We start from the raw sequence: 27,579 nt of genomic DNA, 5'->3' as shown, positions 1-27,579 counted from the left end.
CTCGGGCAGGGGATGCCATGCAGGGTGCAGAGCTGGACACGGGCCCAGGTCCTGCTGGCGCAGGTACAAGATGCAGCCTGCGTTTGCGTTCTTGAGCCAGTCACGCTTGTCGAAGGGCCTGGACCAGCTGGCCAGAAGTCCCCAGAGCTGCTCCACATGGGGCCTGTCTTGGAGGGGCTCGGTGCCCCCACTGTCCCGCCGGCAGCCGGCGGGGGTGCGGCATGGGGACTCAGCATGGCGTCTCTGGGCCTCCCAGGTCAGGCTTTCCAAGGATGGGAAAGGACAATCAGTCCACTGGACAGGGTGGCAGGAACAACACGAAGAATCACAGAGTCCGCCCAGAGGTGGTGTTAAAACAGACGGCAAGGGCGCCTGGGTGGCTCCGTTGGTTAAGCGACTGCCTTCGGCTCAGGTCATGATCCTGGAGTCCCGGGATCGAGTCCCGCATCGGGCTCCCTGCTCGGCAGGGAGTCTGCTTCTCCCTCTGACCCTCTTCCCTCTTCCCTCTCGTGCTCTCTATCTCTCATTCTCTCTCTCTCGAATAAATAAATAAAATCTTTAAAAAAAAAAAAAAAAACCAGATGGCAAACAGAGCAGCATGTATCCAGCTGGGGCCTGGGCGGAGAATCTGGAAGTGTCTGCCACACCACACTTTGGAACGTGGGAAGGGGTTGAGGGCACTCGGGGGGTACAGAAGTGTTCCTGTTCGCTAACAGTGGGGACACGGATGAGCTCCTGCCCCGCTCCGCAGTGACTCACCACAGATGGAAGAACCCCTCCAGAGCCCCGGGATGACGTTTGCACCCTGGTGGACATCCTTCTGTGAGGCCAAGCGGAGGATGCAGTCTCAGGGGGACACAGATCACTGACACAGCCCGGTACTCATGTGGACCCGGGTTAGCTTTGCTGTGGCCCCTGCGGGAGCCAGCACCTTCCCACCGACACAGTCTGTCCCTGGTCACCTCAGGTGGGACAGACAGCCCATGGCCACCCGCCCCCCCCCCCCCAGCCTGGCTCTTCTTCTCCAAGGTAACACAGGCCTCGGTGTCGTCACTGGGGTCACCGCTGAAGTTCCCGCAGAGGCCCCGGATGTGACCCTCATAGGCCTGTGGGGGGGTGAGGGTGGGGCTGAGCCACTGCAGGGGACTGCAGCCAGAGCAGAGGCCGTTCCTCATACAAGCCTGCCCCCCAACCCTTGTCCAAGCTTGCAAGGGGTGGGGGTTACCGTCTCGCCATTCACCTAAGGAGCAGAGGAAGGGAAGGTTCAAGAGAACAAGACCATGTTTGTTTGGTCGAGCACTGCCTGGCGCAGAGTAGGTGTTCAAATGTTCAGATACATGTGACATAGTTTTTTTTTTAAGATTTATTCATTTTTCAGAGAGAGAGAGAGAGAGAGCACAAGCAGGGGGAGTGAGAGAGGGAGAAGCAGACTCCCCACTGAGCAAGGAACCGGATGCGGGGCTCCATCCCAGGACCCTGGGATCGTGACCTGAGCTGAAGGCAGACGCCTCACCGACTGAGCCACCCAGGTGCCCTACATGTGACATATTTGTAAGTGCAGGGGCAAAGACAAAACTGTCATTGAGAACATTTCTCATTTTGTCCTGCTCAGCGCTTTCTCCTTTCTCTGGATTTCCTCCGGGAGCCATCCCTCCAATCTTCCTCCAGGCACTTCACAGGAAGTTAACCCCACCCTTGCTTCCCACACCTGACCCAGGCCTGGAAATTGGCTCGTCCACGTGACTGCATCAGAGATGGTCGCATGACTCAGGCTGGGCCAGTGAGGGGCAGCCCTGGGACCTTTCAGAACGAGGCCCTCTGTCCAGTGGTGTGTACTAAACTGACCACCGTCTTTGTGGGGCAGCACTTGCCTGAAAAGGAAGCCAGAGCAAAGTACAGCCCAGAAATGGGTACAGATTCTGGACATACTGTTTGAGCGCCTGGATCCAGCTGTGCCTGAAGCCAGAGACCTGTAGGTTTTTTTTTTTTTTTTCCAGCTACGTAAACCAATAAATGCCTTTCTTAAGCTGGTTGGAGAGGTGTTTCTGTTATTTTAAACTGAAGGTGTTCTGATGGATATAGACAGAAAAGTGAGTATAATCAGGACAGAGGTAACATGAAGAAACATTGGAAGGAAAATAATGTTTCCCCGAGGGGCTGGGATTCCTTGAACTCACATGTCCCCCAAAGTGGCCTGCTTACCTGAGCCATGCCTGGGCTGTCCCCCTGGAGGTGGACCCGGTTCTCATTAACCTGGATAGTATCCATCTGAAGGATGAGCGTGATGGGGCTGCTGGGCCTGTTCCTTTTCCCCACTTCTACCCTGAAACAGGGCAGCGAGCCACCGGAGCCACAAGACTCGGCAAAGACAGATACAACAGGTGCCTGAGAACTCAACAGTCCTGCCATCGAAGGTGGTGGCTGACAAGTGCCCAGATGCCCAAGGGGAGCAGGGGGGGCACCCAAAGATGTCCCTTGGGGTCCCACACTTCTGCCCGGGCCCCCAGGAGGTGGGGGAGCAGTGCACGGTGTGAGGGGGCAGTGGCAGAATTGCTCCCCGTGCTCCCCAGCCCAGGAGGGGAGCCTGCCCTTGCCTCCCATGGGGCAGCCACACTCAATGGGGGCACACGGCTGGTGACATTGAGCCCAAGCCTGTGTCACACTGGCATCTCTCCCGGCACACAGTCCCGCAGCTGTCGGGCAGGGCAGGCCAGCTCTGGAGGAACACGTGTCATTTGTCCCGAGGACGTGGATTCACAGCCCCAAGATCAAATTCTCTTGCCTGCTACCTCCCCAGTACCCAGCACAGGGCAAAGCTTGATGAATAGTTGTTGGAAGAGTTCATGAACATATCGAAGCCTCTCTCCGTAGCATTTGTTCAACTCGGACTGAGCATCTACTATACCCAGGTCCCAGCCCCTGCCCAAGCTTACCTGTCCCCTCCCGGAAGCTGAGCCTCCAACATCACCTTTACCCTATGGGCATCCACCTTGATCGACTGAGCCCCAGTCACACCGTCCACCCACACTGTAAAGACCGCCCCTCCGTGTCCCCTCAACAGGTGCAGGACCCGGCACATAGCAGCAAGCCCACTGGGCGGTGATGGAGGGGGTCACCTGGCACCTGCCTCTTGGGACCCCACACCAGGCTCCAGTATGCGGAGGCCTGGCGCTCCCTCACTGCAGGCTTGAGGGACAGTGATGTGGCCGTCCCGCTTCCTTACACTCACACAGCTCACGGCAGAGGGCGCTCAGCTCTCGAGCCCCTAGGGGCAGGTCGTGGCTCTACTGGGGGCAACCACAGAAGGCCCGGTCCCCCAAGCCCCACCACAGACCGGACCGCTGGTATCCCAACATGCCACCCTCATGACACAGGCTGAGGTGGGTCAGAGGCACCCCTCACGTGGGCACCTTGCCTCACAGAAATCAGCACGTGTCTCCCCGTGGCCGTTTTCAGGGCAGAATTGTTCAGGAGCAATCCCCTCACCCCTCACCCTGAGCCAGGTCAGGGTCATGACTCCTCGGAGCCCCAGTCCTGTGTTTTCCTCAGAAACAACCACCCCCAACACACGCACACACACACACACACACACACACACACACACACACACACACACACAGTAGGGTTGTGTCCTCTCGGACCCCAAAGCGGGGACAGATGTTACTGTGCAGTTCACAGCCTGTGCCACTGTACACAGCGGTCTCGGCACAGATCCCACACTCCTCTTTGCTCTCTCCCTGCAGCTCACCACTGAAGCCGGGACACCAGGTGCCCACAGGGCTGTCAATGGTTTGACAGGCCCTCACTGGCTGCACACAGCTCCTCCACACAGCTGTCTACGAATGGGCCCACAGGCCCAGGCTGGACAGAGGCCCGTCAGCTCTGAGAGCTGCCCTACAGGCCTTGGGGCCTGCATACCTGGCCCTCCTACGGGCCGGGCGGCTGGACCATTTGGAGCTTCAGGGCCCCGCCTCTTGCCAGTGGGCTTGGAGCAGCCCAGGCCCACACAGACCCCGGTGACAGAGACCCCAGCTTCCAGGTGCGCATCCTGGATCCATAGTTCAAGGCCGGTGTCCATGGCCAGGTGGGCGACTGAGCATCGTGTGTGGACAGCCAGCCCAGCCTCGGGGAGGGGGGCGGCCGGGGAAGCAGGTGCCCATTCATTTGTGGGGACAGAATGCTGCACTGGGGTCCGGGGGCCCCCGCAGGTTCAGTTCTGGGGGCGTGGAGACTCTCAGTGGGAGGCATTTCAGATAGAAACCCACGTGGCAGGAAGAAGGGGGTGAGGCATTGGTGTTGGGTGAGAATCTGGAGAGGGCAGGGGAAATGATTCGGGACATCGACAGCAGAAAATGTAAAAGCACTGCCCAAGGTCAAAGGTGAAGACTGGAGTGAAGGAGGGTGGGCCGGTCCCGGGCACCCAGCATTTGGGCTGGGGCGGGGGGGCGGGGGTGGCAGCTGGGCAGGCAGGAGGAAAACCAGGAGCGTGGAGTCCTAGAAGCAGAGAGAAAGTGCTTCACGGAGGAGGGAAGGTTGGGTGTCTAAAGCCCGGATTGGTCATGGAGGAGGGAAGGTTGGGTGTCTAAAGCCCGGATTGGGCCCCTGGATCCGGGGAACTTCATCCAGACTGGTCTGGGTGGCACGAGCTTAAAGGGGGACAAAAGCCTGACCAAAGGGGGTTCACAGAATGAAAAGGGAGGGACCGGGGGCAGTGAGCACAGACAGCTCCGTGGTGGTTTTGCTGTCAAGGGTTTCCAAGAAAGCGGGCACCAGGTGGAGGGGCTGAGGGATCGGGGCAGGTTTTGAAAGATGGGACAAGTCACAGCCTGTCGGAACAAGGTGAGAGGGATCCCGCAGGAAGGGGCAGACCGAGCGTGGACTCAGACCAGTGGGGCTCAAACTGTAGTGTGCATCATGGACCCCAAAGGCTGGCTGAAACAGACTGTGGGCCCCGCAGCGTGGTAGCCGGGGGGGTGGGACCCAAGAGCTTGCATTTCAGGCCAGTTCCCGGGTGCTGCTGATGCTGCGCCCTGGGACCCCGCTTTGAGAACCAGTAGATGCCGAGGCGAGAGACAGGAAGAGTCCCCGGGTGAGACCCAGGAGCGGAGGCCACCATCAGCACAGCTGCCAGGACCCAGAGGGAGCTCCAGAGGTTCGAGAAAGGAGGTGTGAGTGGGCATCGGGGGGAGGGGGCAAGCGAGCGTCAGAGGGAGGGGGGTGGAAAGTGGCCCTTCAACGTCGTGATCCATCGATCGCAGGTGTGAGGCTGGCCCAGGGGCGAGTGCAGGAGGACAGGGGAGGCTGCAGTGGGGTTTGCCTGATGAGTGGGAGGGAGGGAGGGTGCAGGCCGGGAGGAATTACAGATCGGGCCTGGAATCCGAGAGGAAAGGGCACGGGGCAGCGGTGGTAGGGTCAGGGGGTCAGGGGGTCAGATGGCCAGTGGGCTCAGCCAGTGGCTGGGGTCAGGGGGCAGCCAGAGACTGGGTTGTGCAGCCAGGGAAGTGGCGGGGGGGTGGGCGGGGGGGTGAAGCCAGGGCCTTGGAGGGCTGCCCCTCAGGAGGAGCACTGAGAGGCCTGTGGGGACGGCCAGACCCGGGGAGGCCCCATCTGTCCTGTGACCCCCCGTCTGCCTCAGGAGAGCCCACCATGCGGTTCACCGCTGCCCACCACTTACACACCCGTCTGTCTGTCTCGCTGACTTCTGTCTCGCCACTGCTCCTGTTCATCCCAATATCATTCTGGCTTTCTGGTTTTCCATCCACCTGACGCTCTCTCTGTCCATCTGCCTGTCCATCTGCCTGACGGTCTGTCTTGTTGTCCCTCTCTCTTTCTGTCCGCCTGTCCATCTGCCGTTTGCTCTCCGCCTGCCAGGCTCTTTGCCAGGCTCTGTGACTGCCCAGTCTCCCACCGTGTCTGTCACTCCCCGGGGGCCCCCTCCCTGCTCCACTATCTAGCCCAGCCCCCCGCCCCATTCACCTGCACAGGTCCTGCGGGGTCTCGGGACCTCACCACCACGTCCCGGCTGCGCACCACGCGGATGCCAGGAAGCAGGGCCCAGACAGAGTGGCAGGGCTGGATCTCAGCTGACTCTCAACAGTGTGTGCAGATGGTCCTGGGGGCCCAGGTGGCCGGCGGGGCTGTGAGGGACCCGGCAGCACGGGAAAGGATGTGCAGATACCCACAGTGGCCCTGCTGGCTACAGGGATTGCTGTTCTGGAAAGAGGCAGAGAGGGGGGACCTGGGCTGCGGAGGGAGTGGGGCTGGGGCCTCGACTCCAGGTCCTGAGAGAGGAGGGTACTGGGGGTCCTGACTCCTGGGTTTGAGGGTGGAATGGGGGCGCGGCGAGACCCCTTGGTCCTGGAGGAGGGGAGAGCTGGGGCCCTGGGCTCCCGGTGCCTGTGGACTTGGCCCTGGGAGCAGGCAGATCTGGGGGAGGGCCCCCACCACCTCACCATTGTAGGCACAGCAACTGGGGACCACAAAAGCGTCGGTGTGGTAGGCCCAGGACCCAGGGATGCCCACACTGCTGTTGTCTGCCCCATGCAGGATGTCGGGGGGTCCTGGATCCTGGGACGGAGTAGTCCCTCTGCTGGCCACTGTCGAGGCCCACCTGGGGTATGATTCAGGACAGGGTCAGCCAGCCATCTCCTCACCCTGAGGACCCTGGGCTGCCTCTGCTGGTTCCCCACCCACCTGGGCAGCCGTGGCCCCCAGGCCATTGTGAGGGAATCCCCGCTGCTGGCCACGCCCATGGTCCTCTGGGTGTCCCTGTAGGGAAACAGCATCCAGGAGGCACCACGGGCCGTGGCCAGCGGCGCCTGCAAGGGGTTCATCTGCCGGGAGAGGGTGCAGCCCACAGCCCTGCTCCTCAGCTGGGCTCTGTCTGCCCCATCCAGCTGGCTTCCTCCCCGCTCCCCTGCCTCCCCGGCGCCCTATCCACGGCCACGTCCCCCGCAGCCTGTGTGGGCCTCCCTCTCGCTTGCCCTCCCTCTCTACTTTTCTTTCTTTCTTTCTTTCTTTTTTAATGAAGTTCTTTTTTTTTTTTTTTGGTTAAAGATTTTATTTATTTGACAGAGACACAGCGAAAGCAGGAACACAAGCAGGGGGAGCGGGAGAGGGAGAAGCAGGCCTCCCGCGGAGCAGGGCCCGATGCGGGGCTCGATCCCAGGACCCCGGGATCCTGACCTGCGCTGCAGGCCGACGCCCCACACCTGAGCCACCCGGGCGCCCCCCTCTCTACTTCTCTATCTCTCTTCTTGCCTCAGTCCCTCCCCTTCACCCTCCAACCTGCTCGTGCACTTTTGCTCACTCTCCGTTTCTCTGGCTCCCTGCCCTTGCTCTCTTTCCTTCTCTGTCCCTTTCCCGTCTGTGTCTTACCCTCACACTCCGTCACCCATTTGCTCTCTCTCGCTGTGTCCGTTTCCCCTCTGTCTCTCCATCTGTCCCCATGTCCCTCCTGTTTTTAGGTCTTGCTCTCGCCCTCTGTCTCTGTCTCCCACTCGCCCAGAAATTAGACGCTTTCCCCTGGGGGCCGGGCCGGAGAGCCCCAGACTGTGCCCTTCTCCCCCACTCCCTATCCTCACTCCCATCCATCTCCAGAAAAGGGAATTCGGTCCCAGGTAGCCTGAGTTGGGTGCCTGGGGTGGGCGACACTCTGGGGAAGGCAGAGGCAGAGAAGGCAGATCTTGGGTGTCCGCTGCAGGTCCTGTGATTCTGCCGGCAACACACGTGGCCCCCACTTGATGTGCAGCCATCCGCCCGGGGAAACGCCTCAGGTGTGAGCGGGAGTGTGCAGACTTGGGGGAGGCGGGAAAGGGAGAGATGGGCTGGGGGTTGTCATCGGGTCAGGGCTGAGAGGGCCAGGGCCCAGGGCCCAGAAGGACAGAGGAGGAAAGGAGCAGATACAGACAGGAGCGGTCAGGGGTGGGCCCAAGGACCTATGGTCGGGCGTCAGGGCACTCGCCTTGGCTGACCTGGGCGTGACACAGAGAAGCCATCGTCCTTCCTCTGCAGGGAGGGCCTCATCCCCATGCTTCAGCCCATAGGGGTACAGGGCAGAGGCTGGGCACATCGAGACCTCTCAGAGCCCCCAGGGAAGGGTCATGTCCCCTCAGTCCCCAAGGATAGGGGTCACCAGATTGGGAGCATGTCCAGCCTCACCTCTGATCTCCTCGTTCCAGGTCACTTGATTCTGCGGGACTGAGGGGAGGGGGGTCAGCCAAGGGCGGGGGTCCCCCACCACAGCTGGTCCTCTTCCAGAGCGTCATGCCTGCTCGCCCACCAGTAGCAGCCAGAGCATCGCCACGGTGACCTCGTGTCCTGGGGTGGCTGCAATGGCTGATACCCAGGGCTGAGGCAGGGGCCCGGGAGGGGGTCAAGGTGGGGCTGGGGAGCCTGTACCTCAGGATCGAGGATCCAGCAGGCCCAGGAAGCTCCCAAGGATCCGATCTGGTCTGGCTGGACTGGCCAGGGCTGGGCCAGGCCTGTGGGTGGGGGTGGGGTAAAGTGGGGAGAGCGGACAGGTGGCTTCCAGGGCCTTCCCCATGGGCAGGGTTGCCACAGGCACTCAGAGTCCAGGAGGGGCTCCCCACTTCATCAGCAGGCCTGAGCGTAAGTCAAGCAATCCGCAGACGGGGAATTGGGACTCTGCTGCCCTGAGCTGACAACGCAGGTGCGTCTCCTCCCCTGGACACTCCCAGCTCTCCGCAGGGCGCTAGAGATGCACTCGCAGCCCCCTGGGCCCTGGGCCGGCAGGTGAGGAGGGGTGGTCAAGATGTGCCCCTGGGGAGTTTAAGGGGCTTGCAGGCCGGCCCAGGGGCCCACAGGGGGCGGCTGCAGAGAATGATGGCGGACTGTGTGCTAGAAACACATAGCGGAGCATATGGGAGCATGAGTGGGGGACATACCGACGGAAGGAAGGATTGACATGGAGCTGGGAATAAGGAACCAGCAAAGGGGGCTCATGCCGTCACCTGTGGAGATCGGTGGGGCCTTCCCTGGCAGAAGACGTTCTGAGTTAGGCAGGGGGCACTCCATGGTCAACGTAGGGGTCCCCGGGGCACCTGGTCAAACCAGGTGGGAGAGAGGAAGGGTGCTTATCCTAGGCCCTGATCTGAGTGGACCCCTCACCTTGCCCCCGACTCTGAAGAATCTCTGGTTGAGGCTTCCTAGCTGCATTCCCAGAACACCCTGGCATGGGGCCCTGGGAACACCCTCCCACCCCAGGGAGCAGTGTCCAAGCCTGGTCAGCAGGGAGGGGGTGGCGGTGGGAGACCCGGACCCCTCTCCTGAGATGTTCCAGTCACAGCCCCGGCTTTGCCCCCTCACAGGTGCCACCTCGAGGAGATTACATGCCCCCCGGTAAGATGTCCCACAGGCATACCCCACAGACCTCTCCTCCTGGCTTGTGTGAGGATTAAAGCAGCATTTCCCAAAGTGTGGCTGGCTCATGGGCTGCCCATGCAGGAATTCTGGGAGTGTCTAGGAGGGAATGAGGAAGCACTGATCTTCATTTTACTCTGATTTGTTTATCTAATATTTGTTATTTCTTTTTTTTTTTTAAGATTTTATTTATTTGTTTGAGAAAGAGAGAGCATGAGCAGGAGAAGGGGCAGGGGCAGAGGCAGAGGGAGAAGCAGGCTCCCCGCCGAGCAGGGAGCCGGACATGGGGCTCGATCCCAGGACCCCGGGATCACGGCCCAAGCTGAGGGCGATGCTTAACCAACGGAGCCACCCAGGCGCCCCTAATATTTTTTATTTCTATTGAAAAAAGTACGCCACTGCCGCCTGAAACCTTCAGTTTTTTAAAAGATTACTGTGAAAGTCAAGGCTAGGTTGAAAAAAGAGACAAAAAGAGAAGCAGAAAGACATGATCTAAATAAAATAGTAATACAAGTGGGACCAGTGGTATTTATACCTGGCCTGTCCCGCCCCCCACAAGACAACCCGTAAGAACAGGAATTTTATCTGAATTTTCTCCAGTTGTGTCCCCATTGCCCAGAACGGTGCTTGCTTGGCACATAATAGGTGCTCAATAAATACTAGTTGAATGAATAGTAAAAATTAAGAAAACCACACTCAAATGTCTGCCTTTGAGCAAATAATGGAATAACATACAGAAAACTCTCAGCAGGGCCCAGCACATAAAAATTGTTAAAAAATATTCATTCATACACTTACTCTTATGAGGATTATTATTATTTACAAGGACAACAAATAGGCATTCTGACCAAATGCTGACCAGCTGAGCATTAAAATGAGGATACGCCCAAAGCTGAATATCACTATCCTAGGATGAACTTCTGAAACATAAAAACAAATCTGAAGATGTATTAAACATTTATTACTGTCACAATCTTCTCAACCACAATCACAGCAGGCCAATCTTTCGGGTTGAACACTTTAGTGAGGGACAGTGTCTCCACTACATCAGCGGCCAACATGCTCCTATAGTCATTGAGTTTCTGTGGCGGTTCTAAAATACGGCCCCGAGTTTTTTCAATGGACTGAGAGGCAGGGTCTGTCTCTCTCTGCTCTTCTGAGTCTGGGCAGGTTTGTGACACCTTCCACCGACTGAGTAGAGCAGAAGGGAGGCTGGGGTACAAGAGGCAGTGTTTGCTGAAATGCTCACTGGGGAGCCTGAGACCCCTGAGAAGTCCCACTGTCCTGAGGCAGCCATGCTCAGAGGCTGGTGAGCTGGTAGCTGAGCCCAGCCTCTGAGCCGCTCCAGCCCAGGCGCCAGACGTGTGAGTAAAGCAGCTTCCCTACCCCGTCTCTGTCCAGTGAGTCCCTCCATCTTTTAGATCTTCCAGCTTGGGACCCCAATATCACGGAGCAGAGCCAAGCAGTCCCTGCTGCTCCCGTTTGACTTTCTGAGCCACGGAATCCACGAACATCATAAGATGATTGCTATTGCACACCACTAAGTTTGCGGTGGTTTGTTATGCAGCGACGGAACTGGAACCGCTGCCCACGTGATACCACAGGATTTAAATAGTGTTACTTTTCCTGCAGAAACGAAAATCCACTCCCTATTCGCACCACTACTTGAACGTTCATGGTAATTATTTCTGATCATCACAATCATTGTTAATCACGGTGGCAATTTCCTTGTAAGAGAACTATTGTGAAAGACTGAATGTTTCTCCTTCCACTTGACTGGGAGGACGCCAACTTAGGAACTTCGTGCAGAGCTTTCCATTGCAACTGACATCCAGAAGGCTCTTCTATATTTGCAAATGAATACTCAGCTAGAAGCACTGACTGTGAATGCAAAGCCTTCCTTGCTTGTGCTCCTGATATGGTTATATTCGGTGGGCCAAATCCTTCTGGCTTGGAGATGCACACCAGTGACTCGGAAGTTTAGAGTTTGGATAGTCAACTTTCCTGAAGACCAAGACCCCGGCAGAACATCAAGACAACTCTGGATTGTCGTCATGGTTCTAATACCTGTGTGGCTCCTTGGGGAGGGGGGCAAGATTGGTGGGGGCAGGAGGAGAAACTGAGGCTCACAGACCCTTGGCAAACACAAGAAGGTGGTAGATGGCTGTTGAGTGAATCATGGTCTCCCCTAACTGCCTCCCTGCCTCCAAGAGAGCAATAATGGTGGTGGATGCCAGAGTGGCCCCCTGGTCGACCTGTTGCCGGTAGACATGTTACTGGCTTTTAATGCCCAAACATCCACTAGATCCCCTAGAATAAGGCTGCCTCCTCTCAGGTCCCCCAAGGCAGGCCATGCCCTCTTTTGTCCCCTGCAGAGCTGGGACAAGTCTGCTCAGACCAGCCCCCTCCTGCCAGGGTAAGCTGTGTCCCCTTAGGCCCTCTAAGACATGGTTGTATCTGTTCAGGATCCCCACCATGGGGCCGTGTTCTCTCAGAATCCCTGAGCTTCATAAAACACAGGCACCGTTCATTTTCCAGCGAATTACAAAACTCTAACAAAACAATGTATGAGCCAAGTCTCAAATGAACATCTCAGGATGGGTAGGACCGTGCAGCCTCGTGCAGACGTTTGGAAAACCTGCCTGGAGCTTGCAAATGAGACTGGACGGTGGTGGGGGTGGGTGGTGGATCCGGAAGGACAAAGCAATGCTGGGGATCAGCCACGCTAAGAGTTTGGTATCCAGGGAGTGATGCTTGGAGCATTTCCCAAACAGTCTGTAATTCAAAGGCACTTTCCTGTGTCTATGTTTTAGGAAATTGCTTGGGTGCATGCAGTTGAGGGGCAACACACTATAATTTTTATCACTGGAAGTCATGGGAAACAGGCTCTGGTGAGCATTTTCCTGCAGACCAGCTGGTTTTCAGCAACACGTGGACTATTAGGGCAGAAAACGCTCAATTTCTCCCAGTTGGGGGGGCAGCAGCGCCCCCTGGTGGCAAACACAGGAAACACCCCCGGTGGCCGTCAAGCCTCCATGAGATCTGCAGATGCTCTAGGGAACAGAGTGGGTCCCAAGGGAAGCTGGGACCCAACCTCCAGCCCTGATGAAGGAAGGGGCAGGGGGTCTCAGGCTCTGCTCATGGGGCCTGGCACTCCTCTCTCCACCCTACAGGGCCCGGTTTCTTGTGTTGGCCTATGGTGAATGTCTCCCCCTGCCAACACACACTGGGCATCTACATCCCTTTTTTTCCTTTGCGGAACCCCCTACGCTGAAGTCATATAGTTCTTGATGGTCAACCCCCTGACTCCATGCATCACATGCACAGTGATTTGATGAGGGATGAGCCTATGACCCAAATCTGCCCAGTGAGAGCCAGGCCTGGGCCTTTCTTGCTGTAGCTATTGGAAGAAAAGCATTTCCTTTCCACTGGGGCTGCTAAGTGGTCCATGGCCTATCAGCCTAGCCTTCGGGTGGGTGGGGGACATCTCTGTCTCTGGTTGTAGGGGAGGCTTCTTGCAAATAAAGCTTTTCTCCGTACAAAAGCAGATTTTAGAGAGGCAATGAGGCAGTCCTGATGAAAAATATTTGAGCAGCTGGATCCAGCAGTACCTGAAGCCACATGCTCCAGGGCATTTTCAGTTAAGTGAACCAATTAATTTTTTTTTCTCTTAAGCCAATGAGAATTGGAGGATAATGCTCCCTGCCTGATTTGTGCCAGTCCCTAATTTCTCTCTTCCCTCCCAGACAAATGTCATCATTGCTGTTTACATTTGCAAACTCAGAGGCCATGTTAATCAAAACCATCTTTATTATTTAAAGAGCATCCTGTCATCATGGGCACCTAGATGGGGGTCCCCAGATGGCAGAACAATATTTACATGGGGGTCAGGAGGGTGAGGCTCAGGTGGTCCCAGGGCTGAGTGGGCCCGCCACTGTGGAAGAGAGGAGCCTGGAGGGAGGGTATCCTTGGACCTGTGGGCTCAGCCCAAGAAGAAAAACGTCCCATTCCGGGCCCAGGGTGGGGTTCACCCTGGTGGGGCTGGAGCCACCTAGGTGAACTTGGGCCCCAGAGGCGTGCGCATCAAGGAGAAGCCACAGGTCAGAGCTGGGTCACCATGCCGCTGGCTTCGGAGTGAGTCTGGAGAAAGACAACTGAGGGCTTCTGAGGTCTGAGAGGCTTCCCCAGTCCCACAGCTCACCTCCCCTCCCCACAAGCCCTTGGAAACCCATCTGTTCCCTAGGGCACCATCTTCTGGCCTGAGCACAGCTTACCAGAAAACCGCTGCCTCCTCCCCTTTCCCCATTAGAGTCCCAAACACTCCCGCCCTCTGGGCTCCCATCTGGGCCCGACGTTCACCTTTATGGCCTGGAAGATCCACTCCCGGAAGTCACTGACTTTGGTGTAGACACCCGGCTTCTGGGCCAGGGCACAGCCGGTGCCCCAGCTCACGATGCCACACAGCCGCCAACGTGGCGTCCGAGAGATGCTGTCCTCACACACGAAGGGGCCACCGCTGTCACCCTGGTGTGGGGAGGGGAGGCCGGGCTGGAGGCCAAGAGGGCATCCGGGAGGCCCTCTTGGATGGCCAGGGGCTGTGGTCACAGAGCCCTCTGGCCCTGAGAGAGGGAGCCCGGCCACCCACTGACCTGTGTCTCCATCCCTGGAGTGGCAGGGGCTCGGGGCTGCCCCCCACAGTCCCTCACCTGGCAGGCGTCAATGCCACCCTCAGGGTAGCCGGCACAGAACATCTTGGGCTTGATCTGGTTCGCGTAGAAGTCGGGGCCGTTGCAGACCTCATTGCTGATTATGGGGACTCGGGCCTCCTGGAGTACCCCAGCCTGTTGGCCTGGGGGTGTGCGGGCAAGGCTGGCCGAGGCTGGGGAACAGGCGCAGCCCCCTTCCCTCCTGCTGCCCCCCGCCCCCAGGCTCTTCAGCGTCCCTGGGCCCCAGGGCCAAGGAGCATTTGCCTTTCCAGCCAGACTGCCTTTCCCCAGCCCAGTTCCGTCTCCCTCACGGTGACTCTGCAGGCAGAGGACAGGACTCACCGTAGTACTGCGTGTTGCCCCAGCCAGTTACGGTACAGATCTTGCCGTCCACCAGGGCCTGGCCGGCAGCCGGGAGGCACACGGGCTGGATGTATTCTGGGAGAGAGACCAGGCGGTCCAACCCCTGCCGGCCTGCCCCGCCTGGAACAAAGCTTCTGTCCAGCAGCCTCAAGGGCCCCAGTGCACCCTCTCCTCTGTTCTTTTAAAATAACCACAGCAGGGGGTGCCTGGGTGGCTCAGTCGTTAGGCGTCTGCCTTCAGCTCGGGTCATGATCCCAGGGTCCTGGGATCGAGCCCCGCATCGGGCTCCCTGCTCAGCGGGAAGCCTGCTTCTCCCCCTCCCACTCCCCCCAATTGTGTTCCCTCTCTCGCTGTGTCTCTCTCTGTCAAATAAATAAATAAAATCTTTAAAAAATAAAAATTAAAAAAAGTAAAAGTTTTCTTCATTTCACTTGTGTTTTTTGGTAGCAGCTTTTCCGAGACACAAGTCACACACCACACAGTTCAGCCCCTTCAGCGGGCGAGTCGATGATCTTTAGGGGGTTCACAGAGAGAGTTTAGCTGCATGCCTGGCAATAGGAAGTTGCCACTATGGCCACCATCGATTTGAGAACGTTTTGATCACCCCAAAAAAGAAATCCTGTATTCTCTACTTGTCACCTCCCAATCTCCCTGTCCCCATCCGCCCCCTCCAACCCCGTAACTCACACCAGCCCAACCCCCTGGCAGCCACTAATCCACTTTCTCTCTCTCCAGCTCTGCCTATTCTGGACATTTCATATAAATGGAATCACATAGTGGCCTCTTGTGTCTGACTTCTTTGGTTTAGCACAATGTTCTCAAGGTTTATCGGTCACATATCATGTGTCAGTGCTCCACGATTCCGTCTTACGGCCAAATATTACCCTACTGTATGGATCTACCGCATTTTGTCTATCCATTCGTCAAACATCTGAGCTGCTTCCATCTTTTGACTGTCAAAGTGAATAGAGCTGCCGTGAACACCTGTGTCTAAGATCTGGTGTGCACCTGTATTTTCATTTCCTCTGGGCACGTAGCCCCGGGTGGATCTGCTGAGGCAAACGCGAACTCCGCGTTTAACTCCCCTAGAGGTCGTTTTCCTTATCACCATGGAGTCCTATGGCTCCGTCCTCTGTCCTCCAGCCTCTGTGTCCCCAGGCCAAGGCCCAGTCCCCAGACTTACCCGTGAGGGGCAGGGGGCTGGACAGGTGGACCAGGGCGATATCATTGCTGTTTTCCTCACTGTTGGGGTCTCGAAAGGGGAGATAGCCCCCGTGGTAGACTACTGCCTGCACCCCCAGCTGCAGGCCATGCGGTGAGGCCTGGGCCACAGCGCCGGCAAACACTCGCCATCGAGACAGGACCCGGTTCCGCCTACCAGGGAATAGGAGAGAAGGGCGGCAGCTTCCCCGGGGCGCAGCCTCTCCCAGCTCGCCTCTCCCCTGCCTCCCCCGCTCAGGGCTGTGGGGGACACTCACTCAGGGAAGCAGTGGGCGGCTGTCAGCACCCAGTCTCCGGAGAGCAGGGACCCTCCACAGAGGTGTGCTCCATCGTAACGGAGACTGACTTGCCACGGCCACCTGCCCAGGCTGGTGTCTTGGCCTCCCACGATGCGATCCACAGGCAGCTTCCTACGGCCACAGTCTGCGGCAGAGGCAGAGTCAGGGGCAGCGGGAGGGCCTGGAACCTTCAGGACACAGCCCCATCCCTGGGGACCTATAGGAACATGGCCCTGCTCTGGGGGCCTGAGGGGGCACGGACCTGCTACCCTGGAGGAGTCAGAGGACACAGCTCCACCCTCATAGGATCTAAGAAAATATGGCCAGTGGGGGGAGAGGGGGTGTCTGATGGGACGAGACCCTGACATGAGGGTTCTGCCGAACATGGGCCCACCTTAGGGGAGTGAGGAGACATAGTCCCATCCCTGGAACCCTATGGGGAGATGGCCATGCCTCCCTCCCCAGGGGAGTCGGAGAGGACCCAGCTCCATCCTTGTGGGTAAGAGGCTATGGCCAGTGTGTGTTGGGCAGGCTTGGGGGTGGGGGCGGTGTCCGATGGGCCATGGCCCTGCCCTGGGGGGCTCTCAGGGAGAGGGTACCGAGTAGCAGGGACTCACCTTGGCAGACGGTAGCCAGGAAACGGCCCCTGGGACAGTCACTGTGACAGAAAGGGGCAGAGGCGGAAACAAAAGGGGAGGCCAGTTCAGGGGGGAGAAAGGGCCCCCGAGGGCAGGCGGGATGGGCGCCCGGGCCCCGCGGTCCTCCTCACCACACAGAGATGACCTCGAGCAGCCTCCGGGCCAGCGGCAGCCTCCCCTCGTCCACGCAGAAGAAGCCCGACGTGCCGTTGGCGCCCGCCGTCCGCACGTCCAGCTCCGAGTGGCCCAGGGCCCTGGGCAGGCAGGGGTCAGGCCTGCTCCTCCCGCCCCGCCCCTCCCTGTATCCCCCCCCACCCTCCCGGGCCACCCGGTACCTGAGGAAGCCCATCTCCTCGCAGCCCAGGCCCGCCACCCTGGCGTTGGAACGCGAGGAACACAGCAGCCGCCACGTGCCCTCCGTGTCGTCGAACACCATGAGCCGGGCGTCGGCCGGGCTGACCTGCACTGCAGGGCGACAGGACGGCCGCCTGGGTCACCTCCCCGCCGCGCCCCGCCCCCCAGCCCGGCCCGCAGAGCTCCAGGCCTGAGTCTCCGCGGGGGGCCGATAGGAGCTCGGGGCGCGCCTGCGGGCCAGGGACCCCGGGGACCTTCCTGTCGCCTCCCTGCTACCTAAGCTGGCCGTGCATGCGCCGCACATCCGGCCCTTTGCTCAGACATCGGCCTTCGGGGAAGGGGGAAGCCGTTTCAACCACGCTCACAGGAGAATGGCGTGTGAGGCTGGAGCTGCTGGGGGCCGTCTTTGCCCCGATGTGGGGGAAAAATAAGCCAACGTGGAAGAAAGCCAAGAGATGTCTGCCCCTTGATGGACTCAGACCCCTAAAGACCCCCAGAATGGTTGGATAAGTAAGTGAATTGTTCCCTTGTTGTTTAACCAGTTGTTCTCCTTTTGTCTTATGCAGCCCGAAGACCCTTGACTAACACCTCAGAGGGCCAAAATATTTAGATACCCTATAGTCTTCAAAAAAGAAAAAAAGAAAGAGGAAAAAAAGAAAGAAAAGCTATCTTTTCTGCAGGACTTGTCCGAGACTTGAATATATTCAAGTGCAGTTCTCCAAGCTGACAATGTAGTATTCATTCATTCATTGGCTCACTCATTCATTCATTCACCCTATCATAAGCGTTAACTGGATGTACACTCCATACGCAGCCCGGTGGGGGGTGACGCTGGAGGCATAAAGATGACCAAGACAGCCCTGGGCTGTGCCCTCACCAAGCCAAAGTCTAGGACTGGGGGAGACAGACAGCAATGAAAAAGTCCCTCAACCAAACACATCATCACAAACTGTGAGAAGAGAGGGGATGAAGATACAGGAAGGCTTCGGAGAGTGCCGGAGGGATGCCTCGCGTCTGGGGCTGGTTGTGTTGGGAACTGCCCGTCCTCTTAACTCCTCCCAGGCTGCTCCCCACGCAGGGCCAGAGGACCGTCTTCCACACCTAAGCAGGTCACAGCCCTCAGGCCTATTTATTTACATTTACCACTCAGGACGTGCTAGGCTCTATTTTGGGCAATGAACAAATTGTCATGGCAATAAACAAATCAGACAAAACCCCTGCTCTGTGGAACTCCAGGACCAGTAGGTGAAATAGGTAACGAAAGGGACAAGTAAGCAAAATAGACGGTGTGTCACAAAATAAGGAGCCAAGGAGACAAATCCAGCTTGACTGAGGCAGGGGCATACTGGCGTGTGGGGAGAACTTGCCATTTCCCACAGGCGGGCAGGGAAAGCTTTTCTGGGAAGGTGGGGTGTGAACATAGATCTGAAGGAGGGGAGGGAGTCGAGAGAGTCATGAAGGTAGGTGAGGGAACAGAGAACTAGGCCACAGGAACTGCAAGGGCAGAGATCCCAAGGCTGGTGGAGGTGGGGGCGGGGCTGCGGGAGGAACCGCAAGGAGGCTGGAGCAGAGCAAGCGAGGGGCGGATGAGCTGGGAGGAAGGCCAGGTCCATGGGAGGACTTCGCTTCTCCAGGGAGAGAGATGCAGCCAGGGGAGGCCCTGAGCCAGCAGCGCCCTGACCCGATTGGGGGGTTCACAGGCTCCCTCTGGCTGCGGGCCAGGGGCAGACTGTAGGGGGCGCCACAGGAGCAGGGAGCCCAGGGAGGGGCTGCTGTGGAGTCCAGGCTGCGGAGGATGGAGACCCGGCCGCGGCCGGGGAGGGGGCAGTGGCGGAGAAGAGTTTAGATTCTGGAGAGATTTTTGTGGGTCGAGCTGACAGATTGCATGTGGCTGTGAAGCAAAGGGAGGGGTCAAGGACAACTCTGAGGTGTCTGGCCTAAGCCGTAGAAGGATGCAGCTGCCGTTGACCAGGATGGGGCAGGGCGCAGGGGGAGCAGGTTTGGGGAAAGGCCAGCTGTGACCCCCTTGGTCCTATTCTCCTGAGCCTCCTGCATTGCTGGCGCCCCAGAGCACATTCTAGGAAACCAGACCTGGGGCAAACTCAATTTGGCCTCCCCCGAGCTGAGGGGTCTTCCCCTGGCCACCTGATCCGGACAAGGGAGGCAGTTCTAGACCCAGTTCTAGAGGACCCTGTCTTCTGAGAACCTGCCGTGTGCCCAGCACTATGCCTCACGTTCTCCCTGCCCACCAACAGCACGGCCTCGCCACACCACCCCAAGGCCACAAAGATCATCCCCATTCTGATCAGAGGAGCAGGCTGAAGCTTGGAGAGGTGAGGTGCCCTGCCCAACATCACCAAGTGAGTGAGAAGCAGAGACGACTTGCATTCAGGTCTGCGTGACTCCAGACCCCAAGCTCTGCACGTTGGCCCGGACAGCCTGTCCAGTGACCTCCTTACCCACAGCGAAGGCTTCCTGACTGCCTTGCCCCCTGCTCTGGGGTGGGGGCAGGCGATGCCTGGCACCCGTGCGGATGGCGCCCACCACCCCGAGTTCCAAGACCAAGACTTGGGATTTGAAACACCAGCTGGGGGGTAAAAAGCTTCCAAGTGTTCCAGATACGGTAAGGTTTTAGGGGGAAAAAAGGATCACTTTATGGATATGTGTTGGGGGAGGGAGAGGGAGGGAATATCAAATGCCCCCTCCGATTATTTTTAAAGCCACGTTCTGTGCCACTGTTTCTCACTTTTCGACTCTTCATTCTTGTTGGTATTATTTGCAAAAAAAAGAAAAGAAAATGTGTTCTGGGTCACCTGGTTTTGCTTACTGAATTGTCTGATATATTTAGGGGTGTGAAAATCCCAGAAAAAATGAGGCGGGGATGTAGTTTGGGGGTTGTTTTCATTTGTTTTGTAATTTCCCATCATTTTTGGAAAACCCAAGTATAAGTGAAGGGCAGGGGTGCTGGCGTTGGCCAGAGCGAGGTCTGAATCACGGCCTAGGTACTTTCCAGCTGGAGGTCAAGGGCAAGTCAGTTCATCTCGGTGACTTGTCTTGTGCATTAAGCAAAGACCGCCTGAGCACCCACCATGTGCAGGACACCACCTGGGGCAGCAAACCCAGTGCCCCTGCCCTCCTGAAATTCCCCAGAAGTCAAGTGTAAGGAGAATTTTACCCTGGGCAATAGGCATGACCGTGGGGTGGGGGGAGCATGGGGCCTGGGGGTGCAGGAAGGAAGGCCTTGCTCAGCAAAGTTAAAGCCTGAAGGTGAGACCCCAAAGCCACATTTAGCAAGTGGACTGCATTGTCTCTCCTTCTTCCCCATGGCCCCCTAGCTTATGACTAAGGAGGTTGGGACCCAGGGCAGGACGGGTCTGAGGCCCCAGAACTCAGCAGAACCTCAAAACTGCTTCTAGGTGTGAGCAGGCAAGAGGTGGTAAGACAAGACCGTGGGGCCAGGAAGGCCCTTCAAGGGCATGAGAATGGCCCATAGGCTGGATGCTGGAGAGCATCAGAAGCAAGCGTGATGTGACGGCGGAAGAGGGGTCTGCCGCCTAGGAGCCCCGGAGCCTGCAGGGGGTTGAGACTTTAGCCCAGTGGCAGTGGGGAGCTACGGAGCTACGGAGCGGCTGCTGGGACATGATCCCTCTGGCCTGCCGCTTCTTCGGTGTGTGGTCTTGGGCAAGTCAGTTCACTTCACTGGGCCTCAGTGTCCCCCATCTGCAAAAGGGGGGCAATGGTAATAGGTCCAAGGTTACAGCACGGGGGCAGCAGATGGTAGCTGTCACTACTGCAAGTTGCTTGGCTGTTTCTCGAGAAACAGCAAAGGACAGTAATTCTGCATTGAGCAGATCTAGGCTGCCTGGGTTCGAATCCCAGAGCTGCTGCTTCCTAGCTCTGAGACCTGCGGCAAGTCGCTGGACCTTTCTGCGCCTCAGTCTCCCCATATTAAAATGGGCTTTTGTGAGGGTTTAATGAATTGAAACCATAAAGCCCCGAGGCCTACACCTGGCACCTATAAATGCTCACTAAGTGCTGGGATGGTGACCAACGCTGATGTAGGCTTTCCTTGTCCGGATTTTCATTTCTTCTCTTAGCACGAGCTGAGTCCTTTATGGAATTAGATGAGGCTCCTGGGAGTGAAAAATACATCCCATCACCCAACTTCCCCTTTCTTCCTGCTGTGCTGGGCCACAGAACGGCAGCTGGGGGCGGGCACCCGGGAAAATTCATCCATTCATTCCACATTTAGTTTCCACATCTATTATTAGCGTAGCCATTCATTCTCAGCTGCCTGCAGACCCAGCTCTGCCGGGCCAGTCTGAGAGCTATTCCTGGCCTCATCATCTTCCAGCTGTGTGTCCTCTCTGGTCTCACTTTCCACATCTGTAAATGGGGATCATAGCAGCAGTACCCCCTCCACCCACCCACCCTAGAGAATGAGAAGGGGTCGCCAAATTCATATAGCACCTCACAAATGGGCTCTGACCATGCCTCATAGTGCAGAAACACATTTTTACATTTTATGATGCAGCCCTGAACTTGTGCTTTCTGGAGCAAATCCCTGTATTGCTCTGAGCCTCAGTTTCCCCATCTGTAAAGATGGAGTGAATAACAGCACGGCTCTCATGGAACCAAAACGAAAGATTAACAAAACTTTCCCGTGCTGAGAGAGATGCGCTGTGGTCTTTTCTAATCTAATCTCTTTTATGCTTTTTATTTTTTAAAAGATTTTATTTATTTATTTGAGAGAGAGAGAATGAAAGAAAGCACGAGCAGGGGGAGTAGCAGAGGGAAAGAGAGAAGCAGGCGCCCCGCTGAGCAAGGAGCCCGATGCGGGATTCGATCCCAGGACCCTGAGATCGTGACCTGAGCCCAAGGCAGACACTTAACCGACTAAGCCACCCAGGGACCCCTCTCTTCCGTGCTTTTTTAAAATGTGGTTTCCGACTCCCTAATTTGATTTCATGAGGCACTAATGGGTAACGCATTTAGAGTCTGGAAAACACAAGACAAGGTGGAGTGCTTAGAATGGCACCCTGTCCCCAGCAGGTGCTCAATCTGAGTGCTATTAGCATCTCTGCGCATGCTCACACAGTCACTCGGAAATTTTTTCTTGAGCTCCCACCAGGGACAGGTTTCCTCCAGGGCTCCCCCAGAGGGTCCCAGCCTGCTTTACTCACCCGGATACAGCGGCTCCTGATCACTCTTGAGTAGAAAGGTCACTGCAGAGAAGGCAGAGGTGAGGGCAGGCAGGCAAGGGGCTGCGGGGCAGGGCAGGGCAGGGGAGAGGCGCAGGGACCACTCTCACCAATGGCCCAGGACGCTGCCCCGATGCCTGTCAGGAGCAGCAGGGTCCCCGCGGTGAGAGCTGCCACCTTGGGTCCGGAACAGCATGGCACAGTCCGGCCACCTGCAAGAAACACCATGCTGGGGCCACTGCCAGGCCTGTCCGCCTCGCCGCAGGGTCTGGGCACGCGGCCAGCTCTGCCCTGCCCCCCGGGGCTGCCATGCCCTGGGCCCGCGCCCTCCCCTACAGGTGTCCCGCTCCCCTGAGGCTTCCAGCTGGGAAGGGGTGTGGCCGGGACCGCTGCCACCGTCCCAGCCCTCCTGGCACTTGCAGGCTCTCTCCTCCCCGGTGACGCTGCACTTTGCTATCTCCTTCTCTTGAACCTCTCACTTCTGCTCCCTCTCTCAGAGCTTCTTGGAGCCTCTTGGGCGCTGTGACCCCTGACTTCCGCCCTCTTGGCAGCTCACTTCCCTGCTGTTGGCCATGTCCTCACCACTCCATCCCTCTCTGCCCTCCCAGCCCCTCTGTCCCTGGGCATCTCCCCAAACCAGCCCTCTCCCGCAGGACCCTCTGGGGGTTCAGAACCTAAGTTTGAAAAGTTGCCAGCCTCTTAATAATATTGGCCTTACCCCTCCCGACCCTGGGACCTTGGGTAGGTGGCCTCACCTCTTTAAACCTCAGCTTTCTTGTCTGTTTAACGGTCACCCAACCCAGCACTCACCTCTAAAAACAATATTTTAAAGTTCCCTCATATCATAGTAGCCGAACTCTTATCACAGGCGTATTCTCCCAAGCATTGTCCTCGTTTGGGGGAGGACTCCCATTTTTCGGACAGGGAACGCTAAGGCTCAGAGAAGTGGAGTGACATGTGCGTGGGGACTCAGCCAGCAGGAGGCAGTGCCGAGTCCTGGACCCTGGGGCACATGGGGTGCTGGGGCCCCAGCGTATAAGTAAGAAGCTGTGCTCCCTCTCCCCGCGCCATAATGCCTGGCAGAGAGCAAGTTCTCAATAAATGCCTTTACATCATTAGAGCTGTGTGTTCCTGGGCAATACCCTTCACCTCTCCGGCCCTCAGTTTTCCCCTTGGTAAAAAGAGCTTTGTTCATTCATTGTCTTGCTGAGCATCCACTGTACCTGGCACCATTCTAGGCTCAGGGGACACATCCCAAGACAGATGAGATGCTGGCTCTCATGGGGCTCACATTCCCATATGTGTAAGGTTGAGGGGAAAACATAAACAAGTAAACAAACTTGATTATTCCCGGATAGCCACAAAGTCTATGAAGAAAACAGTGCAGGTCGGGGGCAGCAGGTGGCTTCCGGAGTGGGGTGCTGAGGGAAGGCCTCCCCAAGAAGTGACCTTTGAGCTGAGACCTGAAGGCTGAAACCATCCACGCAAAGATCTTAAGGAAGAGCCCTCTGGGCAGAAGGGACAGCACAGGCAAAGGCCCTGAGGCAAGAATAAGCATGATCTGTTCGAGAGAGAGACCACAGATATGGCCAGGATGGCATGAGTTTTGGGAAAGGCAGGGACCTAGGCTGAGAGCAGCTAGGGAGGCCGGGTGGCCTGAGGGGAAAGGGGTTTTTATTCCCAGGGCAACAGGGGCCCTGGGGATTAAAAGCCAACCCCTTCGCTAGGGATTGTGGGATGGCCTCTGCAGGACATCTCCAGGGTGGCAGGAGTCCCAGCTCCCCGACCTGTATCGCAGTCTACAGCTGGTGGGCACAGGGCCAGACCAGCACCCAGAGTGGGGCGGAGCATCGTCCAGGATCTTCCTGGGACGGCCATTGTCTGGGTGTCTTAAGAATTTGAGAGCCCAGCAGTTCCTGTCAAGGCAAGAGAAAACAAATACACCCTCCCTCCAAAGAGGCTGCAGGGGGGCCAGGCCAGCCCTGGCCTCCCACCCGCCCCGCCAGCTCTGTTCCCAGCCAGCCAGCTCTGTTGCCAGCCATCTTCCCCGTGCCGGTGGGAGGTCTTGGCTCCTGCAGCCATGAGGCCGGTCCCGATCCCTTTGTTTTCAGGGGTGCCTGTCAGGGCTTGGGGCCACCCCGAGCCCAGCCCAGGGCCTTTGGCACGTCTGCTGGGGTGGCAAGCATTGAAGGACCTCCTTCCATGCCCTCCTTCCACGCCTAAAGCGGATGCCCTTGGTAGGACAGGAAGTGTCCTTGCTCTGGGTCCTCCCAGTGTGAGGGGCACCCTCACTGCACGTCTTTCCTGAGGCAGGAAGCGTCCTCACTCTGGGTGTGAGGCAGCAGCCTTGCCGGGATTCCTGGCTTCTCCCTGAGGCGCTGCTTTCTGCTCCTCAAGGGCGCTAAGGGCCGCCCTCACCTTAGGTCTTCGGCCCCCACCCTCCGGCAGCTAAACTCTCACAGGGGACATCTTTGGCTCCTTGTCTCTGAAACCCGGCTCAGTCAGCAGCCTGTGCCCCAGCCTTTGGCGTCCCCAGCTCCAACTTCCCGAATGAAAGTCTCTCCTCTGGCCTCTGGGACACCGCGTGCGTCCGATTTTCCTTCCACTTCTCCAACAGGGGCTTTCTCTATCTGCTGACCCTCTTCCCGCTCCCTGAAACCTGGAGTTCACAGGGTGGGACGTGGCCTCCTCCCCCTCATGGCCCCTGCTCCCAAGTCTGTCTCACACACCTCCACAGCCTCAGTTTCCCTTTTCTGTCCTGCAGCCTTGTAGATGCCTCCCCCTGGGACCTCTGGGTCCTTCACACACACCCCCAGGTCCCATACTGGCCTCAACTTCCCCCCCCCAATCCCCAGGTCCCATCTCAGAGGCCCTCATCCTCAGGACTGTTCCTCATCTGCAGGACACCTCCCTCCCCACACAGCTTGCAGGCCTCCTGAGCACCTGCTGTCCACCCTCTCCTTCCCTGCACCCAGCACCACCCAAGCCTGGGCTCAGCCTCCTCTCTGGCCCAGCTTCCACACGGAAGCTTGAGGATCATCCTAAGCACCAAGTCCACCCTGTCCCTCCTTTACCTAGAATCCTTCATGACTCCCCAGTGTCCCCAAGACAGAGTCTAGGACCCTCAGCCCTGTGGTGCCAGGCTTTCTAGGATATAAGCATGGCCATTAGAGATTTGGGAGTCGAACCTATGTTTCCCCAAATTCCCAAACAGCCGTATGGGGTCATTGCCAGACCCCTGACAGAGCTTCCAGCAAGCAAGCAACCAAACCCACAGAACTTGTAAAAACCCAAGTCAGAATAAGAGAAACAAAGAATGACCACCAGCGCCATCTTGTGGAGAGACCCAGCACTGCCAGGGCATCCGCCGGCCCATCACCAAAAACAGTCCTGAGAGACCAGGCTCCGGCTCGCTCAGCTCATCACTCTCCCAGCTCCACTTCCAACTTGGCCTCCAGAAATACCCGAACTCTCCATGTGCCACTGCACACCTGGCAGCTCATCAGCCCCTGCCTCTGTCCATGCTCTCCCCTCTGCCAGGCACCCCCTGCCTATTCCGACTCACCCCGCACGTCAGCCCAGCAGGTATCACCTCCTCCAATTCTAAGTCCCCAGGGAGCACCAAGAACCTTGCCTTGGGCACACTTCGAAGTTAACACAACCGGCTCAGACTCGCACGCCTAGCCCTGGCCTGCACTTTCCTTACAGCCTCGCACCTAGTGTGAATAAGGAAGGTATCATTATCATCATCCCCGGTTTGCAGATGGGGAAAGAGGGCCCAGAGAGGCGCAGCCACATCCCCTGGGTCACCCAGCAAGTACGCATGGCACCAGAACCGTTCGGCGTCTGGGTCCAGGTCTGACCACTGGCCACAGGACCAGGTCGAGCTGCCTGGGGATGCACTGGAGCCCACTCTGCCTCAGTTCTCTCTGTCCCCAGACCATCTCTGGCCATCCTTCCGGGCACGATCTGCCTTTCTCCCTGGGTCATTCAGGCATGGGCCCGGGCCCTGGAGACTCCTGTCAGTCAGCTCCAGGAGGAACATCGTCCCTCAGGGTCCGGGCTCTGCCAGCCACCTGCTCGGCAAGGGCACAGTGCCCCCCGTCCTGAGCCACTGGGAGCCTGGGTTTGCTCTGGGCCCTAGCTGCTCAGTTTGGGATGTGATTTGCTGACTGCGGAGAGCCCCGGAGGCCAGTAATCCACACAGCTCATTTCAGCCAACGCAACCAGCACCCCCTAATTCTCATGCCCTTTAAATCCTCATGCCACCCTGTGAGGGGCACATTCACCCCAGCTCCATTTTCCAGATGGACACTGAGGCCCAGAGAGGGTAAGCCGCTTGCCCAGGGCTTCCCAGCTCGAAAGGGCTATCACCTGGAACTGAAGGAAGCCCTGCTAGCCTGCTTCCAGGAAGAAGAGAGGGAGCCAGCCCCCGCTGGAGAGGGCAGGGAGGAAAGGCTGCCCCCTGCTCGGGCCCCTCCAGCTGGCTCCCATGTGTGGCGGAGGTTGAGAGGGAGGTAGGCTGTCCGGAGCCCCTCAGGGCCAGCCACTCAGGCGGGCGCTCGCTCCCATCATTCCTGGAACGGTTCCTCTGCGATCTCTCCCCTCTCCATCCATCCCGGCCGAGTCCAAAGTCCTCCCTCTGTTCTTTTGCCCACAGTGCAAAGAGGTGGGAGGAATGTCTGGAATTGGTGGGGTTCTTGGGTCCCTGGGACACCAGGCTGGCCGGCCTCGGTCATGTCTGGTTCACGGCCTGTGTCTCACATGCTAAGCCCCACACTGATGCCTTGTGTGGGTTCCATACTCCCGGCAACCCCTGTGTGTGGCTAGGCAGGTAGCCCGAGGATCTGTGCTTGACCTGGGGGCGGCGGGGGGGGGGGGGGAATGGAGCCCAGAGAAATGACGTCACTCGTACAAGAGCACATGGCTAAAAAGTGGCGGAAGCAGATTTGAATACAGGCCTGTGCATTCAGCTCCAGAGTCTGAGCCCGTAACCGTGAGAGCTGGTCTTCCCACCTTAGCCCCAAGTGGGGGACAGGCCCATGGTTAGCTGAGAAATCACTGGGGTGTGAGGGGAAACTGAGGCAAGGACCCAGGAAGGTCATATGGGGTAGCAGGAAGGCAGATGGTAGCACTGCCCCACAGAAAATTCGGTTAATAGTTAATCAGGTGGAGGAGACTTCAGAAGGGGGTGGGGATGGGCCCAGGAGGGGTTGGGAGCAGAGCACAGAGGGAGGGGCGCCAGGCAAAGCCAAAGTCGGGACTCAAAGAAAAGGGGACTCACCCTCCTTCTCCGCCATGTCACAGCCTCTTGTTAATGATTCCCCGGCTGACCTCCTGGGCCGGGGTGGGACCTGTGGGGAGATGAACAGAGAGGCAGGGCCTGGGGGAGCCAAACCCAGCCCTGGTGCCCCCAGTCCCAGGCGCCCATCCAGGG

The 27,579-nt window shown here is 57.9% G+C and overlaps 1 protein-coding gene across 1 annotated transcript; it reads right to left on the bottom strand.

The window, feature by feature from the left end:
* Window positions 1–13,296: 13,296 nt before the first annotated feature.
* HPN (hepsin) lies at window positions 13,297–27,442 on the bottom strand. The gene is made up of 12 exons (XM_028123587.2): window positions 27,427–27,442; window positions 22,253–22,354; window positions 22,125–22,166; window positions 16,923–17,052; window positions 16,719–16,841; window positions 16,567–16,607; window positions 15,929–16,094; window positions 15,634–15,824; window positions 14,430–14,525; window positions 14,088–14,230; window positions 13,741–13,905; window positions 13,297–13,521 (listed from the first exon to the last, which is right to left on the bottom strand). The coding sequence occupies exons 1-12, from the start codon at window positions 27,440–27,442 to the stop codon at window positions 13,483–13,485; spliced, it is 1,254 nt and encodes a 417-aa protein (XP_027979388.1). The 3' UTR covers window positions 13,297–13,482.
* Between the last annotated feature and the right edge of the window lie 137 nt (window positions 27,443–27,579).

Source organism: Eumetopias jubatus, unplaced genomic scaffold, assembly GCF_037043125.1.
Source record: "Eumetopias jubatus isolate StellerSeaLion01/CBP00866 unplaced genomic scaffold, mEumJub1_p1.0 scaffold_10, whole genome shotgun sequence".
NCBI classification, from domain to species: Eukaryota; Metazoa; Chordata; class Mammalia; order Carnivora; family Otariidae; genus Eumetopias; species Eumetopias jubatus.
This window is presented reverse-complemented; position numbering and strand designations above follow the sequence as displayed.

Excerpts from the sequence above, each read along its gene's own strand:
- HPN (XM_028123587.2), bottom strand. Across the intron at positions 16,608-16,718 it reads CTCGAGGTCATCTCTGTGTG|TGACTGTCCCAGGGGCCGTT; the intron begins GTGAGGAGGACC and ends TTTCTGTCACAG. Across the intron at positions 14,231-14,429 it reads GGGCAACACGCAGTACTACG|GCCAACAGGCTGGGGTACTC; the intron begins GTGAGTCCTGTC and ends GCACACCCCCAG.